The following is a 16,124-nucleotide window of genomic DNA, read 5'->3' as shown; positions in this document are numbered from 1 at the left end:
CACTCTGCCACCCCGCGCACCAGGCTAGCGCTAACGATCTGGCCTTTTCATTAGGCAGCCTAGCTAATTAGACTGTGTGTGTGTGTGACGGGTCGAGTGACTGCTCGGCGCAGCGCGATGCTGGCAGCCCATTTCATGCTTTATCACGTCTTTTAATTGACAAACAACCTGCTCTTTTCTCTTAGGCTGAGGTCTATATTCCAGGAGTCTGAGCGGATGTGTGTGCGGGTGCAGATGTTCCAGCGCGCCCCTTGACGTTTAGCTGTGTGTGTGACTGTCACATGCCTTCTCACCCTGGTGGATCTTTGGGGAGAAAATGCTCAGTGAGTTTGCCAATTAACCACTTTCAGATTGTTCGCTGACAAAACACATACACACAGATGCAAATACTGAGAAAAGCGCACAACGACCCAATAAAACTCATGTAAACAAATGGTGTCATTTTAAGAATCGCAAATATCTTGGAGACATTTTTTAAAGTCGGTGTATTAAGCGACTTTATACACTTTAACACAAGGCTAGTTTTTAAAGCAGCCCCTTTGTGGTGAATGAAAGCTGGTTTCTCCTCCGCTTAGACACACCGTCAGGAGTCCACCATTTATACACGTTCACACAAAGGCAAAATCAGCAGGATGCATGGAGCCTTTTCTCTGCCAGCCACAATCACGACTAATAGTGCTCATGATGAATGTTCATGTGTGTGCTTATATACATGTGAGGTTTTATTACACACAAAAGTGTGTTGGCTTGACCGTTATCTTTGCTTTTGTCACAAATGACTGTATTTTTTGAGATGTTTAACATGATAGGTCACCTGAAATTCCCTAGCAGATTCAGTATGAATTCACACATAACTTGTATTTACTTTTTATATGAGAAAACAGAAGCACATGGAAGCTTACCGTAATGTGGAACTGTCTCCAGATTTCTGGGCAGGCCTGTTGAGAACAGAAAAAAAAACACAAGTAAAAATAATTACACAAAAGTTTAGGATCATTCATTAAAAAAAACACATTTCCAAGCTTTTGTTTTATCATTAATTAAATGCACTGTATTTCATAGAAGTGAAAAGTGAAACCATTTATGGTTTATTTTTTCATGAACTTCATGATCTGGTTGATGTTTTTGGAAGAAGAGAAGAGAAGAGAAGAGAAGAGAAGAGAAGAGAAGAGAAGAGAAGAGAAGAGAAGAGAAGAGAAGAGAAGAGAAGAGAAGAGAAGAGAAGAGAAGAGAAGAGAAGAGAAGAGAAGAGAAGAGAAGGCAGAAATGGAAAAAGGAAAAATAAAGGAAAAGTAAAAAGACAAAAAATTGAAAAAAGAAAATAAAACAGGGAAAAGGAAGGAAAGTATAAGGAAAGTATAATAGTAGGATAAGAAAAAGGAGCAGTGTTGACGGCTCAAGTCGCCTCAACAGACACTGGGCGAGGATGGTTAGTGCATTTGCCCTTTGAGCTTCCTACATCTCTCTGAAAATTGAAAGTGCTGAGGGCACAGCAGCTGGACTCATTTATACAGTTAGCTTTTCATTTAACCCCACCTGAGAGCTAGGCAGAGAGGGAGGCAGAGGCTTCAACACCCCCTGTAGGGTTTACCCTGCTGAGTGTATTGAAGGAAATATTCAAAATCTTTAAGAATCTGCTTTCCTTTCCCTCACTCGCTGTGATGAGATGATACAGCAGTAAAGCTATTAAAACATTTCCCTACTGCCAAATACCAAAGCTGTTGTTTTTAACTTTGCGACTTGTGAATGAATTAAAGGGTTACTCCATCCCAAAATCAAAATTTCGTCATTAATCACTTACCCCCATGTCGTTCCAAACCTGTAAAAGCTTTGTTCGTCTTCGGAACACAAATCAAGATATTTTTGATGCATTCTGACAGCTCTCTGACCCTCCACAGACAGCAATGTAATTAACACGATCAACGTCCAGAATCATAGCAAGGAGATCGCTAAAATAATCCATGTGACATCAGGGGTTCAACCGTAATTTTACAAAGCTACGAGAATACTCCTCCGCATCACCCTCGCACCATTTTCGAGAGTATCCACTGAACGCAAACAGCGTATGCTGTTTTGTGTCAGCTGCGCCACGTGGATACGTTTTCTACATTTATTTACGATTTGATTTGAACGAAAACAATGTATCCGTGTGGTGCGCCTGACACAGAACAGCATATGCTGTTTGCGTTCAGCGGATACTCTCGAAAATGGCGCTAGGCTTATCGTTGAATGAATAAAGTCGTTAGTTTTCTCGTAGCTTTGTAAAATTACGGTTGAACCCCCAATGTCACATGGATTATTTTACCAATCTCCTTGCTACGTTTCTTGATGTTGATCGTGTTAATTACATTGCTGTCTATGGGAGGGTCAGAGAGCTGTCAGAATGCATCAAAAATATCTTAATTTGTGTTCCAAAGACGAACAAAGGTTTTGACGTCTTGGAGGTAAGTGATTAATGACAACGTTTTTATTTTGGGGTGGAGTAACCCTTTAAAGTGACGACCCTTACGATGTTGTTCTAATCTGCCTATTGGTCGTCTAAAGCCATAGAAGTTTTGAAAAAATCACTAACTTTTTATAAACCCAAATATAGGGGGTTGCTTTGACAGTGGGAAAACTGAGGTCTTTTGAACATGGAGTAACATCAGACAAATATTGAAGCCAATTTGAAGTTCATATTTTTACATCCAAATGAGTTTTGTGGCAAATTAAACACAAATGGTGTTTGCAACATGTTATCAGGGTTATTAGTCATTTTGTTTCCAAGTGTGAAAAAACTGCCAAAAATGAGTTAAAAAAAAAAAAAAAAAAGTATAACTTAAGTATAACTTAATAGAAAAAAAAAAATTTAAAATAGTTTAAAGTAATAAAATAATGGAAAGATTGAAACCACATGTGACCCTGGACCACAAAACCAGTCATAAGTGTAATTTTCTGGGTAATTTTTTGAAATTATGAGTAATACATCATTTGAAAGTAGAATAAATAATCTTTGCATTGATGTACGGTTTGTTATGATAGGACAGTATTTGGCCAAGATACAACTAGCTGAAAATCAGGAATCTGAGGGTGCAAAAAAAATCTAAATATACAGAAAATCGCTATTAAAGTTGTCCAAATGAAGTTCTTAGCAAAGCTTATTACTAATCAAAAATTAAGTTTTGATATATAGGAAATCTACAAAATATCTTCATGGAACATGATCATTACTTAACCTCCTAATGATTTTTGGCATAAAAGACAAATCAATCATTTTGACCCATACAATGTATGTTTGGCTATTGCTACAAATATACCTGTGCTACTCAAAACTTATTTTGTGGTCCAGGGTCACATATAAGGAAAGAACATAAAATTGAAATATTAAAAAAACATGCAACAGCCATGCATAATAAGTAAAAATCTGGCAAACAAGACAACTGTGTTCAGACTAAATTCAGTGCACGACATTTACATAACACAAACATGTAACAAATATGTAAATATGAAGAACTGCGGTCATTCATTATGAAGAAGTATGTTACAGCAAACCAGAAACCGTAAAGTAAATGGACTTATATCTGTTAACTCTCAGAGTTCATTAACAAACGCCACATAGCAGTTTTTGAGACTGGTGTAATTATAGATTATAAGCATAATTAAAAGTCATGTTGTGCTGGCGGCTGAAGAATTATTTGTTCAGTTAACCAGTAAGATCAACTAGGCTCTGCATTCTATATTTACTGCTTATTCTTGATTCTTAAACAACTAGTGGTCAAAGAGGGATGATGGGGATGATTGTTATCATGTGATGTTACTGATGAGAAATTACTGAGTTTAGATGATCAAAACACCAACTTACTTTGACTAATAGAATGCAGGAGACTATCTTGAAGCAGGACTGTTTAACTTCACCCGAATCCTAAATGTGTTTGTTTGTCATGTTATGCATGAATGGGGCCAATTCCGTTTCAATTAAAACTATGCCAAAATTATATTAAAACTGTTTCCAAATCACAAAACAGAAGATGAACAAACCTAACTAGCTTTCATAGTTAGGAAATGTGTTCTTGTGTTCAAAAACACCATTGAACAGAACGCAGGGCTATGATCTTAAAAAATTGAATGCTTATTACATGATGCTGAAAAAAAAAAAACAATTCAAGATCAAAAAAAAAAAGTTCAGTTCCTAACTCATCTCTAGTTATAAAATCTTTTTTCTTTCATCTCTCCTGCAGTTTCTAAAAGTAACATTTCGACTTGTTTCTCTTCCTCCCCCATTTCTGTCTCTCTCTGTGGGGTTGTTGTTGGGGGTGACGAGTGGAGCGTGTGTCCCACTCACAGCCTGTGAAGCGTCTGTCTTAATGAGAGAAAGAATGGCCCAAGAGATAGATACACGCACACAAACAAACAAGCAACACACACACTGAAACACACTCTGAACCCAACACACAGAGACACATCTCCACGGTCCACACAACACCAACACACACATAGCACTACTCACGTCAAAGAAGTGTCCAGTCATGCCACAACGGTGGCAGCGCTTGTGCCAGTAAGCTCTCTCCAGACAGTCGTCATAGGTGTGGCCGGGCAGCAAGCAGTTAGAACAGTGACGGTTCGGACAGGTCCTCAGTAAGTGTCCCTGAAGCCCACATAACGAGCAACACGGCAACTTCTGCTTATAAACACACACACATTCTAAGTCACAATAAGGACAACTCTGACACTATTAAGCTGGCATTAAAGCTTTAAAATCAGAAAATTTAATTTTTTAGGTTAGTTTTCTTGTCTTTTAAGAATTACAAGTGTGGTGTGTATCAAAGATTTGTAATTATAATAATAACAGCAATAAAATAACTACACTAAATATTACAGTTTCAACAGCAGGTTTGTGCAAATAAGTCTGCATGTGTAATATTAACAGGTTTCAAAACAGATTAAATAAAAAAGGAGTATGAAAAGAACAAAATAATCCACTTTACAAACTTGTTATAGTTTACACCACCTTTTAGCCATAAGGTCTATGTTCAATTTTACAGCATGTTTTTATATTAATTAAAGGAGACAGAATAGTATGGTAACAGCATATATTATGATATTCTACAAGATATTATACTTAAAATAAGGCTGTCAAACTTTTACTCACATTTAATGAAATAATAAATAATAGTTTGTGTTTACATAATATATGTGTGAGTACTGTGTATATTTATTATGTATATATAAATACACACACTTGCATGTACAGTCAAACTAAGCATTTTTCAGACAGCAGATATAATTTCTGATATTTGTTTACTAGTGGGTGCAGGGCATTATAGTTAATTTATGCAAGCGAGGATAGCAAAATAAAGTAAACTATGACATATTATACCCAAACATTCTTCATACAGTGGACTACCAGTAAAACTGACAAAAATTTGGGACCAAAAATTATTCAGACACTTTGACCTAACCATGTTTTGCTTAAGTGTTTTTTCTTTAACTGCTAATGCAAACTTTTTACACCACAGAGTGAACTAAATTAAGCATTGCTTGGTAATTTGTTGACCTTAATTGCTATTATCTAATTGTGTACTTAAATTTAACAGCTGACAGGTATTCAGCCCATTTTATTCTAGGTTGAATAGCTGTCAGCTGTTCAAGAGAAGAGAAACTTTTATTACCGTTTTCTAAACTATAGCGAATAAACTCTAATAATGTGAGAAATACTGAAGGTGTCTGAATGAATTTTGGTTTGACTGTATATATTTAAAAAATATATATTTATATATAAGATATTAACATGCATATATAATTTAAATTATATATAAATATATATAGAAATAATTATTTTAAAATATATACACATGTATGCGTATGTATTTATATATACACATTATAAATATACACAGTACTCACACATATGTGACACTGGACCAGAAAACCTGTCATAAGACTCAATTTTGAGATTTATATATCATCTGAAAACTGAATAAATAAGCTTTCCATTGATGTATGGTTTGTTAGGACAATATTTGTCCGGGATACAACTATTTAAAAATCTGGAATCTAAAGGTTCCAAAAATCCAAATACTGAGAAAACTGCCTTTAAAGTTGTCCAAATGAAGTTCTTAGCAATGCATATTAATAATCAAAAATTAAGCTTTGATATATTTATGGTAGAAAATGTACAAAATATCTTCATGGAACATGATCTTTTTATTTAATATCCTAATGATTTTTGGCAAGAAAATCAATAATTGTGACCCATACAATGTATTTTTGGTTATTGGTACAAATATACCCGTGCTACTTACGACTGGTTTGTGGTCCAGGGTCACATATATTATATAAATGCAAACTTTTATTTTAGATGCGATTAATCACGATTAATCGTTTGGATAAAAGTTTTAATTTCTTTCTTAAAATCTTACTGAACCCAAAAAATTGTAGTGTATTAAATATCCATGGACTAATTGCTCATTTTGACCATCCAGTCAATTGACCAAAATGGACTTTTAACTTTTTATTTTACATCCAACTGTCTGAAAATCGATTCTGATTGGTCAAACGCAGTATTTTGTAAGAGTGCCTCTTATAGTGTACTATAGTGTACTATGGCGGTACTATAGTGTCAGCAGTTCATTGAGTGGAAATGCTGTAGTCAGAGTGAAGGGAGAAAAATGATGTACCCGTGGTGTAGTGCAGTTTTTGGAGAGATGGCCGAACTTTCCACAGTTGTGGCACGTGATGGTTTTTTCAGCGTAGTAGCGGTTTGAGACGCGCCTCGGGCCAACCCCTTTATTACAGATCTGCGCCTACACACACACACACAGACAAAATGGTAATCACCTCATATAAAAGACAATCTTTAAAAATAATTATTTTCCGTTTAATAAAAAACATGAAAAATTATGTTATAAAATTCCAGTTTAATCTTAATTAATGTCAGATTTGACAAAAATGCAACATACCCATTTATCCTTATCTGATACAGCCCAGCTCTGTTTATTCTCTTCATAATTTGCATTTTCTACAAAAAAAAAAAAAAGATCAGTACATGAGAAAAACAAACTGAAACCATCAACATGAAATTAGATAAAAACTTCAATAAGAGATTGTGTGTGAATGTGTGTGTGTGTGTGTGGATAGTACGAGAGGCCCACTCCCCTAATTTGACCTTTTTTTTAACTCATTCTCAAGAGACAGAGAGACAGTTACTACAGCAATACACAGCTGCACATCAACACACACTGCATTAAAATAAACCACACACACATACACAGTCCAAAGTAATGAAAATACACAAAACACCTTGAGAACTGAACCAGGGTCAACAAATTCAGCATGATACCAAGAATTTAGCATGTCACATTTAATTACACTGAAAAATGATACTGATTCATGAAAGAAAATTTGAATTAATATTTTCACAAGCAAAAAGAAACACTCAGAGACACACGTACATGTACACAAAATAATTCATTTTTATATTAAAAAAGCATATACGTTCATTCATTAACATGTTTGCTTTTTTAAATTAACCCACCCAACACATCGCAACAATGCCCCCCAAACATCCCCGAGGACCCCCAGTACAATAAACAGGAAACATTTCCTTTAATCCTGATGCCCCCCTTCTTTCTCTCTCTCACAGACACACACACACACCTCGGTGTCTCTACGTGGGGGAAATGCCTCGTCAGTCACGGCCCAGCAATCACACAAAGCCAGAGAAAGGAGGACCTCACTATGGTAATCCTGCCAGACCTATTCACAATGACACACACACACACCAAAGATACTATAATGTACTTCTCATATGAATATTAGGAATATTTTCATAAATCCTCCCAGTTTTCACATCAAATCCCCCTTATACACTTAAATAAAACAGTATGTGGAGTTTTTCACCAAGTGGCATCAACACAAAATATACACCACGGCCAGAGGGGGCGCTAGAGAGTAAGCCACATTCAACATCACAAAAAAACTTTCGCTTTCCATACAGCAAGATGGAAGGATGAAAAGTAGAGCAAGGGAGGGGGGAATAGCGGAATAGCGACAGATGCTACTTGTACGTCTCATAGGTATGCTAATTAACATAGAACCAACAAATAAAAATAAGAGGTGTGCACGCAGGGTGCAACTTCATCAGTGTGTGCGTGTTTTAATGAATTCCAGCTGACTAATAGTCTGAGAGAGAAGAAAGCTGGCATGCGCCCGGCCACCGGCGTCGGGTCCGTGGAGAACAAAACGGATGTGTAGGAGAAACTAATTAACCATGAACACAAGCTCCCATTAGAGAGAAAGAGACTGAGACACTATTCTGACTTTAAGAGTACTCTGTGTGTAGGGAACAGGCCATGTGAAGGCGTATCTCAAAACACAAACTGTCTGGGACTCTCTCTGAGTGTTTTCTCTCACAGCTGAATCACGGTCCTGAACTAAACTGCTGCTAAAACTTGTTAATGGGATCCTCCTTGGAAGCGAACAAGAGGCCACAACGAATATCATAGTCAATGTACAATACCGTTCAGAATTTTTTTGAAAGAAGAATCTTATGCTCACCAAGGATGTGTTAATTGATCAAATACAGTAAAGAGAGTTATTTTTAAAATAACTGTTTTCCATTTTAATACATCCTTGCAATAGTGGAATTTTCAGCAGCCGTTACTCCAGTCTTCAGTGTCACATGATCCTTCAAAAATCATTCTGATATGCTGATGTTGTCATTATCAATTTTTTGGAAACTGTGATACATTGTAAATTGATGTGAGGTTGGTGTGACATATTGGTTAAAGATTTGGTCAGATTGTAGGTTTAAACTCAATGATCCAAAGCAAACTGGTGCTGTCATGTCCTTTGATTCTAGAAGAGACTTCTTAAAAACACACACACACACACACACACACACACAACAATAAAAATCTTACTGACTGGTAGTTCATATGGACTTGTTTAGACTGATCCATTAAATAATATTATTTTAGGCTCACTAAACCAGACTTATGACTACTGGCCTAAAATTCAGTCAACTCACCATGCACCATGTATTTGAAGGAATTTGAGGCTAACACCATTGAGCAAGGCATTTGTAATGAGACATATTTCCAATTGAAGCAGAATATTCAACGAGGGAGGGAAAAAAAGATCGAGCAGAATGCTATTGATTAATTGGAACTGACTGGATCAAGAAAAGGGGGTGTTCAATACCATAAAGGACCCAGAACTTGATTTTGAATAGGTAATCAATAGTGAAAACAGTACAGTGTCTACCCTAATATGGATTCTGAAGATCAAGTTCACCCACAAGAACAAGTACGTCAAGTTCCTTGGTTATTCACAGTTATATTACTTTCAAGTGGCATTCATTTTCTGCATTAACAGCCAGTCTTTTAATCACCTAAAACAGTAGCTTAAAATGCTTTAAATGCTAAATGCCATATTATTTTTCCTGCTCACGTGGTGTCGTTTAAGAGGCAGAGAAACATATTACATATCAATACAATATTGCAACAATAACAACAAAAAACATTTTCTTTTATTTGGAATAACGTACACTGATTCAGAAAGTGTATTATAGGGATAGTTCACCAAATATACAAATTGTGTCATCAAATTCTCTTCAAAAAAACAATATGAATTCCCTCAAAACATTCATGCTTCAAAAAGTTTATAAACTTTTTTAGCAAGCAGGTTTGAATTTATCTTTACCATATTTGATGTGTGAAGTTTAAAATGGGGCCACCAATGAAGTCCATTATATGGAGAAAAATCCTGAAATGCTTTCCTCAAAAACCATAATTTCTTCATGACTGAAGACAGAAAGACATGAACATCTTGGATGACAAGGGGGTGAGTAAACTGTTTGTAAATTGTTGTTATGAAAGTGGAAATACATGCCTCTATATACATTTCTGCAAAACTGAAAAAGGTACCTATGTACGAATCACTGCAGTTTCCAGTTGAAATGAGGCAGTAAAACTCCAACAACTTTTATTCCTTTTCACACAAAGTATGACACACAGATTAACAAAGCCTAACTTTAACACAATTACTCGCAGAATATTATATTATGGCTTCAAAAGAATTTTAACATCCTGCACGATTTGAAAACTGATGTTTCTGAATGTTGTTTTCACATATACAGCTTCATATGAATGAGTTTTCTAATTGAGTAGGTTTGCTCATGCGATACGGCATTGCATCTGAGAGGTGAAAAGCTCCAGTACAAACCCTGTGAAACTATGCTTTGACAAAACAGCTCAAATCCACATAAGGAAGTTAAAATAACATGGCTGCCTAAACAAATGTGTTTTTATATCACTTTTATATTACTTGGTAACATTATCGGTTAGGTTTAGGGTTAGGTTTGGTGTAGTGGATATTTCTTCCACAATAGAGCATTAAAGGAGAAGTCCACTTCCAGAACAACAATTTACAAATAATTTACTCACCCCCTTGTCATCCACCATGTTCATGTCTTTCTTTCTTCAGTCGTAAAGAAATTATGTTTTTTTTTTGAGAAAACATTTCAGCATTTTTCCCCATATAATGGACTTCATTGGTGCCCCGATTTTGAACTTCCAAAATGCAGTTTAAATGCGGCTTCAAACGATCCCAAATGCGGTTGTAAACGATCCCAGCCGAGGAAGAAGGGTCTTATCTAGCGAAACTATCAGTTATTTACATTAAAAAAATTACAATTTAAATACTTTTTATTTTCAAAAGCTCATCTTGCCTTGCAGTCCTTTAACTCTGTGTATTCTGGCTCAAGACAGTTAGGGTACGTTGAAAAACTCTGACAGTATTTTTTCCCTCAACTTCAAAAATCATTTCAAAATCATCCTACATCTCTGCAGAAGTACCGACCCAGTCTTTGCAAAGTGAACATGCAAAGAAGATCAAACACCCTTAACAAAAAAGGTAAAACAGCGATATAGGATGATTTTGAAGTTGAGATGGGAGTTTTTCGACATACCCTAACTGTCATGAACCGGAAAAAACAGTCTGGGCAGAGTAAGACAAGATGAGCGTTCAGCATTAAAAAGTATATATATTGTATTATTTTTTTTTAAATAATAAAGACCCTATATAAGACCCTTCTTCCTCGGCTGGGATCGTTTACAACCACATTTGGGATCGTTTGAAGCCGCATTTAAACTGCATTTTGGAAGTTCAAAATCAGGGGCACCATATCAGTCCATTATATGGGGAAAAATGCTGAAATATTTTCCTAAAAAAACAATTTCTTTATGACTGAAGAAAGAAAGACATGAACATTGTGGATGACAAGGGGGTGAGTAAATTTTTTGTAAATTGTTGTTCTGGAAGTGGACTTCTCCTTTAACCTGTAGCAACACTTCCCGGATATTTGAATTCTGAACAGTCGCAATACATACCTCAAGCAGCGTAATAAAAACATGCCTGTACCAATGTAATAAAAATGTACCACAGTCACTACTGAACGTGTGTTTTAGCGCCACTCTCTGGACATCTCACTTTGAAACTGCAGCGAAACGTGCAGTAAGGTATGAATTTACCATGTTGTAGAAATTTATATAGAGGCATGTATTTCCAATAAGCCTGGGTTGTTTTTTTATGCAAGTATACAGTAGTTAAGGCCACCTAATATAAAGTGGGACCAACTGGGTAGATCATATGGTCTACTTTTACCATGGCTTTATGAACTTTTTGAGTCATGAAAATTTTGGGACAATGGAAATTGTGTTTTGAAGATTAACAAAAGTATGGTTCGGAACTACATGAGACTGAGTAAATTACAACAGAACTTTCATTTGTGAATGAACTAACCCTTTAAGCAAGCATTCAAGGTACTGTATTTGTACAGACAACACATAACATCCCGTACCAAACCAGTGACACACGCATCCATCCTGAGTACCTCTCTCCTCACTCGTCTCCCTTAACAACCTTCCTCAAGTGTAACCATTCAGCCTCCTCCAGCAGACTCCCCAGCGCAGGGAGGGGGAACATGGGACTGAACCCTAAAAAAGCTGATCAAAGCCTCAAGCAGGCCCCGCCGTTAACCAGTTTTGCGGGCCCTTTGTGCGGTGCTGTTGACTTCTGCCACTGGGCTGGCGGAGGGGACAAAGACAGCGGAAGAGAGGCCAGCAGTCAGATTAACACAGCCATACATAACAATGGAGCCCGAGTGTGTGCGACCCCGTGTACCTTTGTGTGTGAGGGTGTACATTTAAGAGAGGGAAAGAGGGACAGGAGAAGTTGCTCATGTTCAGTCCCACTGTTGGTTCTTATTGCAGGGCTCAACAATATGGATAGCCCGATGGACCAGGGTCAGTGTAAATGTTTCGGGACAACTTGACCTATTTGGCTAATGTATTACTATTCAAAAGTGGTTTTTAATGAAAGAAATACTTTTATTCAGCAAGGATGAATTGATCAAAACAGACAGCAAACACTTTTACACTGTTTCAATAAGAAATTCTATTTAGAATAAAAGCCATTCTTTTGAACTATTAATCAAAGAATCTTAAATTAATAAAAAGGGTTTTTGAGTCCCAAATCAGCATATTAAAATTATTATTATTATTAAGGATTGTGTGACATCGAAGACTTAAGAGTTAAAGAGTTAAAAATTCAGCTTTGCTGTCACAGAAATAAATTACTTTTTAAAACAGAAAACAGTTTTAGTGTTTTTACTGTATTTTGATCAAATAAATACAGCCATGGTGAGCGTAACAGACTTCTTTCAAAAACATTTAAAAATCTTACTGATCTCAAACTTTTGAATGGTAGTGTAAATGAGGTTTTATCAAATTTCTAAAAAAAAAAAAAAAATGGCAGTTGTATTAAAGTTCAAAAATCAAAAACAGATCAGCAAATATTTAAAGAAAGTATGCAACACATTTCATCTGTATATATTCAAATCCTTCAGAGCTAGTTTAGTATAAGTTAGAAATATAAAATAAAATTAGTGCTGTCAAATCGATTAATCACGATTAATCGCATCCAAAATAAAAGTCTGTTTACATAATATATGTGTACTGTGTATATTTATATGTACATAAATATATATAAATATACACAGCACACACACATATATTATGTAAACACAAACCTTTATTTTGGATGCGAATAATCACGATTAATCGATTTGACAGCACTAAATAAAATATACGTAAAAATACAGTTGAAGTTTACATATAGCTTGCAGAATCTACAAAATGTTAATTATTTTACCAAAATAAGAGGGATCATAAAAAATGCATGTTATTTTTTTGTTTTTATTACTGACTGAATAAGATATTTCACATAAAAGATTGGCTCTTAATGCACTGTGTTTCCTACTGAAGCATCAGGGAGTGTTTGAATACACAAAAATGCAAAAAAATTTGTGGGACCTGAAGGATTTTTCTAAAGAACAGCAGGCAGTTTAACTGTTCAGGACAAACAAGGGACTCATAAACAACTATCACTAAAAAAAAAACAGCTGTGGATCATTCAGGTAACAACACAGCATTAAGAATCAAGCGTATGTAAACTTTTGAACGGGGTCATGGACTATATGTAAACATGTTTTATGTGAAATATCTTATTAAGGTCAGTATTAAATAAATAAACAATTTGCATGATCCCTCTTATTTTGGTAAAATAATTCACATTTTGCAGATTCTGCAAGGTGTATATAAACTTTTGACCTCAACTGTATAATAACTAAACATGATATATCAAAACATAAATTATAAAAATGTTGCTTTAAACAAAAAATCTCATTTTGTGGTAAAACCAGACAAAACGTTGGGCCTTCTTGTTTAGTGTGGTACTGTCCAACTGATTTTTCAAGTTGTATGCAAACTTGTCTAGACAGGAAACAAATATTATTTGAAATAAAAAAAATGTGGTTGTAAATAAACAGCACCAGTGAATAAACAGCAAAATGCAATTCAACAACCATGTACATGATTGTCTCAAGTGCAAATCACTTAATTCACAAAGGTTTGGCAAGTTAGTGCCATCAAATATTAGAATGATATTCAGAGATTGCCTGAGGCATTAAGTAATAAGTTCACAAGCAGAACTGAATATTCCAATATCCAGTGTTTTCCATATAACCTACTATAAAAACTACTACAGCATTGTTGTTTTTTTGGCCACTCTGGTTTAATCTGTTTTGGATAAACCCGCCTCCAAATGGCATGCAAAACGAACTGTGGCTGGTCGCTTTCTCTTCCTGTCTAAGTGGGCGTTTCTTGGCCAGAATAAGCTGCAATGTGGACCAGACCCTTTGCCGTTTAGTCAAAGGTCTGGCTACGCGAGACTAGCGATACAGAGAAGGGTAGATGCCCCACAGAAGGGCAGACATGGGGGGTCAGCAGCCCTCACAGACCCCCTGACAAATACTTGACATGGACCACGGAGCAAATGCATTACGTCCCTATTCACCCTGCCTGGAGCAGACCTTAATCCAATCAAAGAGTGATCAAACCACACACACACACACACACACACACACACACACACGCACACACAGCATTCGCGCCTGCTTGACCAAAGGCATGTCTTTCTCTCCTCCTGGCCTCCATTCTCCTATTCCTCCACTTCCTTCATCAGCTAAATAATCTCCTTGCTCATTCTCATTTCCTGTCAGAATCCATCCCTCCAAATCGCTTTCATACCTTCTGTGCAGCCCTTTCACTCTCCTCATTATTTTTATGGTCTTTTCGCCATTTTTATGGAAATGATAGCCGAGAGAGAACAGGAAATGAATAGGGGAATGGGAATATAAAATGTTGCGAGCTGGATTCAAACACTTATTTCCCACACAAGCACCATCAACTAAGCCACAACTCTGTCCTCTCTGTTCCTTCACGCCTTTCTATATTCTCAAAACTTTTGTCTTTGTATCAGAGATGCCAGATTTACATCCACACGGGCAATTAAACTCTACTTGACGGAGGAGACGGAAGGCAGAATTCAAATGAGCGGTGCAGTGAAATGCATCATGGTCCGTGAACAGACCACAGTGAGTTAGGTGAGCAGTGGTGAATGTGAGTGTGAAAACCAAACAGTGTGTAACAACGCCACACTTCAAAGACAAAACACGCACACAAGGGTACCTCACTACAAGAGACTGGAGATACGCGTGCTTACAAACATACTCGCTAGCGTTTCACACTCGACTAAATTCAAGCATCCGGTTGGATCACAAACAGAACATGTTGGAAGAGAGGACCAGGACATGAAATCAAGCAGAAAGAGACAGACATGTTGAGACAGAGATGAAATGAGAGAGATAGAGAGAGAGATCTCCCTCTCGGTCAATACATCATGTACAGGTCGATTATGGATTACAGTGGCACATTTCATTTCATTTCATGCTCAGTCTTCATGTTTGCAGCACTGCTGTGGAGCCTTGCAACATGGATTACACTGATATCTCTATCGCACACATACACACAACTTTGGACCACCTTTGCAACATACACACACACATAAACAGTTTCACTGCAGTTTCTGTAACTTCAACAATATAGTTTTTTAAAGGGGCAGTTCACCCAAATCTGAATTCTGTCATTAGCTACTCACCCTCATGTCATTCCAAACTTTTATGCCTCAATTTATCAGAGAAACAGAAAAGTAGAATTGATTAAATAATCATTACGTAACTCTTGCCATAGAAAGGTTCATAGTGACCAAGGGCTATCTCAAAAAAATAAAGAAATAAACAATAAAGAAATACACTCTTAATTATAGAAATTCTTTATTTGCATATATGGTGTATATATATATATATATATATATATATATATATATATGTTATATATACACACACACCATAGATGCCATATATTGGTTAAAAACAACCCATGTGCTGGGTTAAACTGAACTATTGCTTAAAAATTGGGGTTGTCCAATGATTAATCACGATTAATCGCATCCAAAGAAAGCAAAACAAATGTATGTTTACATACGATATGTGTTTACTGTGTATATATGAATACGCACACATACATGTATATAATAAGGAAAAATATTTTAGATTTATATATAAAATATTTATATTTATATGCAATCCAAATTATATGCAAGTATAAATGTATATACATATAAATATTATTAATAGGTTTTATAAATATATATATTGTGTATATATATATATATATATATATACA

General features: G+C 36.0%; 1 protein-coding gene across 1 annotated transcript in view; it reads right to left on the bottom strand.

Annotated features, from left to right (window-relative positions):
* Window positions 1-16,124, bottom strand: part of zcchc7 (zinc finger, CCHC domain containing 7) — a 66,809-nt gene that overhangs the window by 18,589 nt on the left and 32,096 nt on the right. The window contains exons 3-6 of the mRNA XM_051107765.1: window positions 6,939-6,997; window positions 6,657-6,782; window positions 4,487-4,657; window positions 903-938 (exon numbers count right to left, since the gene is read on the bottom strand). Of these exons, the coding sequence (XP_050963722.1) occupies window positions 903-938; window positions 4,487-4,657; window positions 6,657-6,782; window positions 6,939-6,997 (392 nt within the window). The remainder of the gene's footprint in view (window positions 1-902; window positions 939-4,486; window positions 4,658-6,656; window positions 6,783-6,938; window positions 6,998-16,124) is intronic.

The sequence above is a fragment of the Labeo rohita genome, chromosome 1 (assembly GCF_022985175.1).
Source record: "Labeo rohita strain BAU-BD-2019 chromosome 1, IGBB_LRoh.1.0, whole genome shotgun sequence".
In the NCBI taxonomy this organism is placed as follows: domain Eukaryota; kingdom Metazoa; phylum Chordata; class Actinopteri; order Cypriniformes; family Cyprinidae; genus Labeo; species Labeo rohita.
This window is presented reverse-complemented; position numbering and strand designations above follow the sequence as displayed.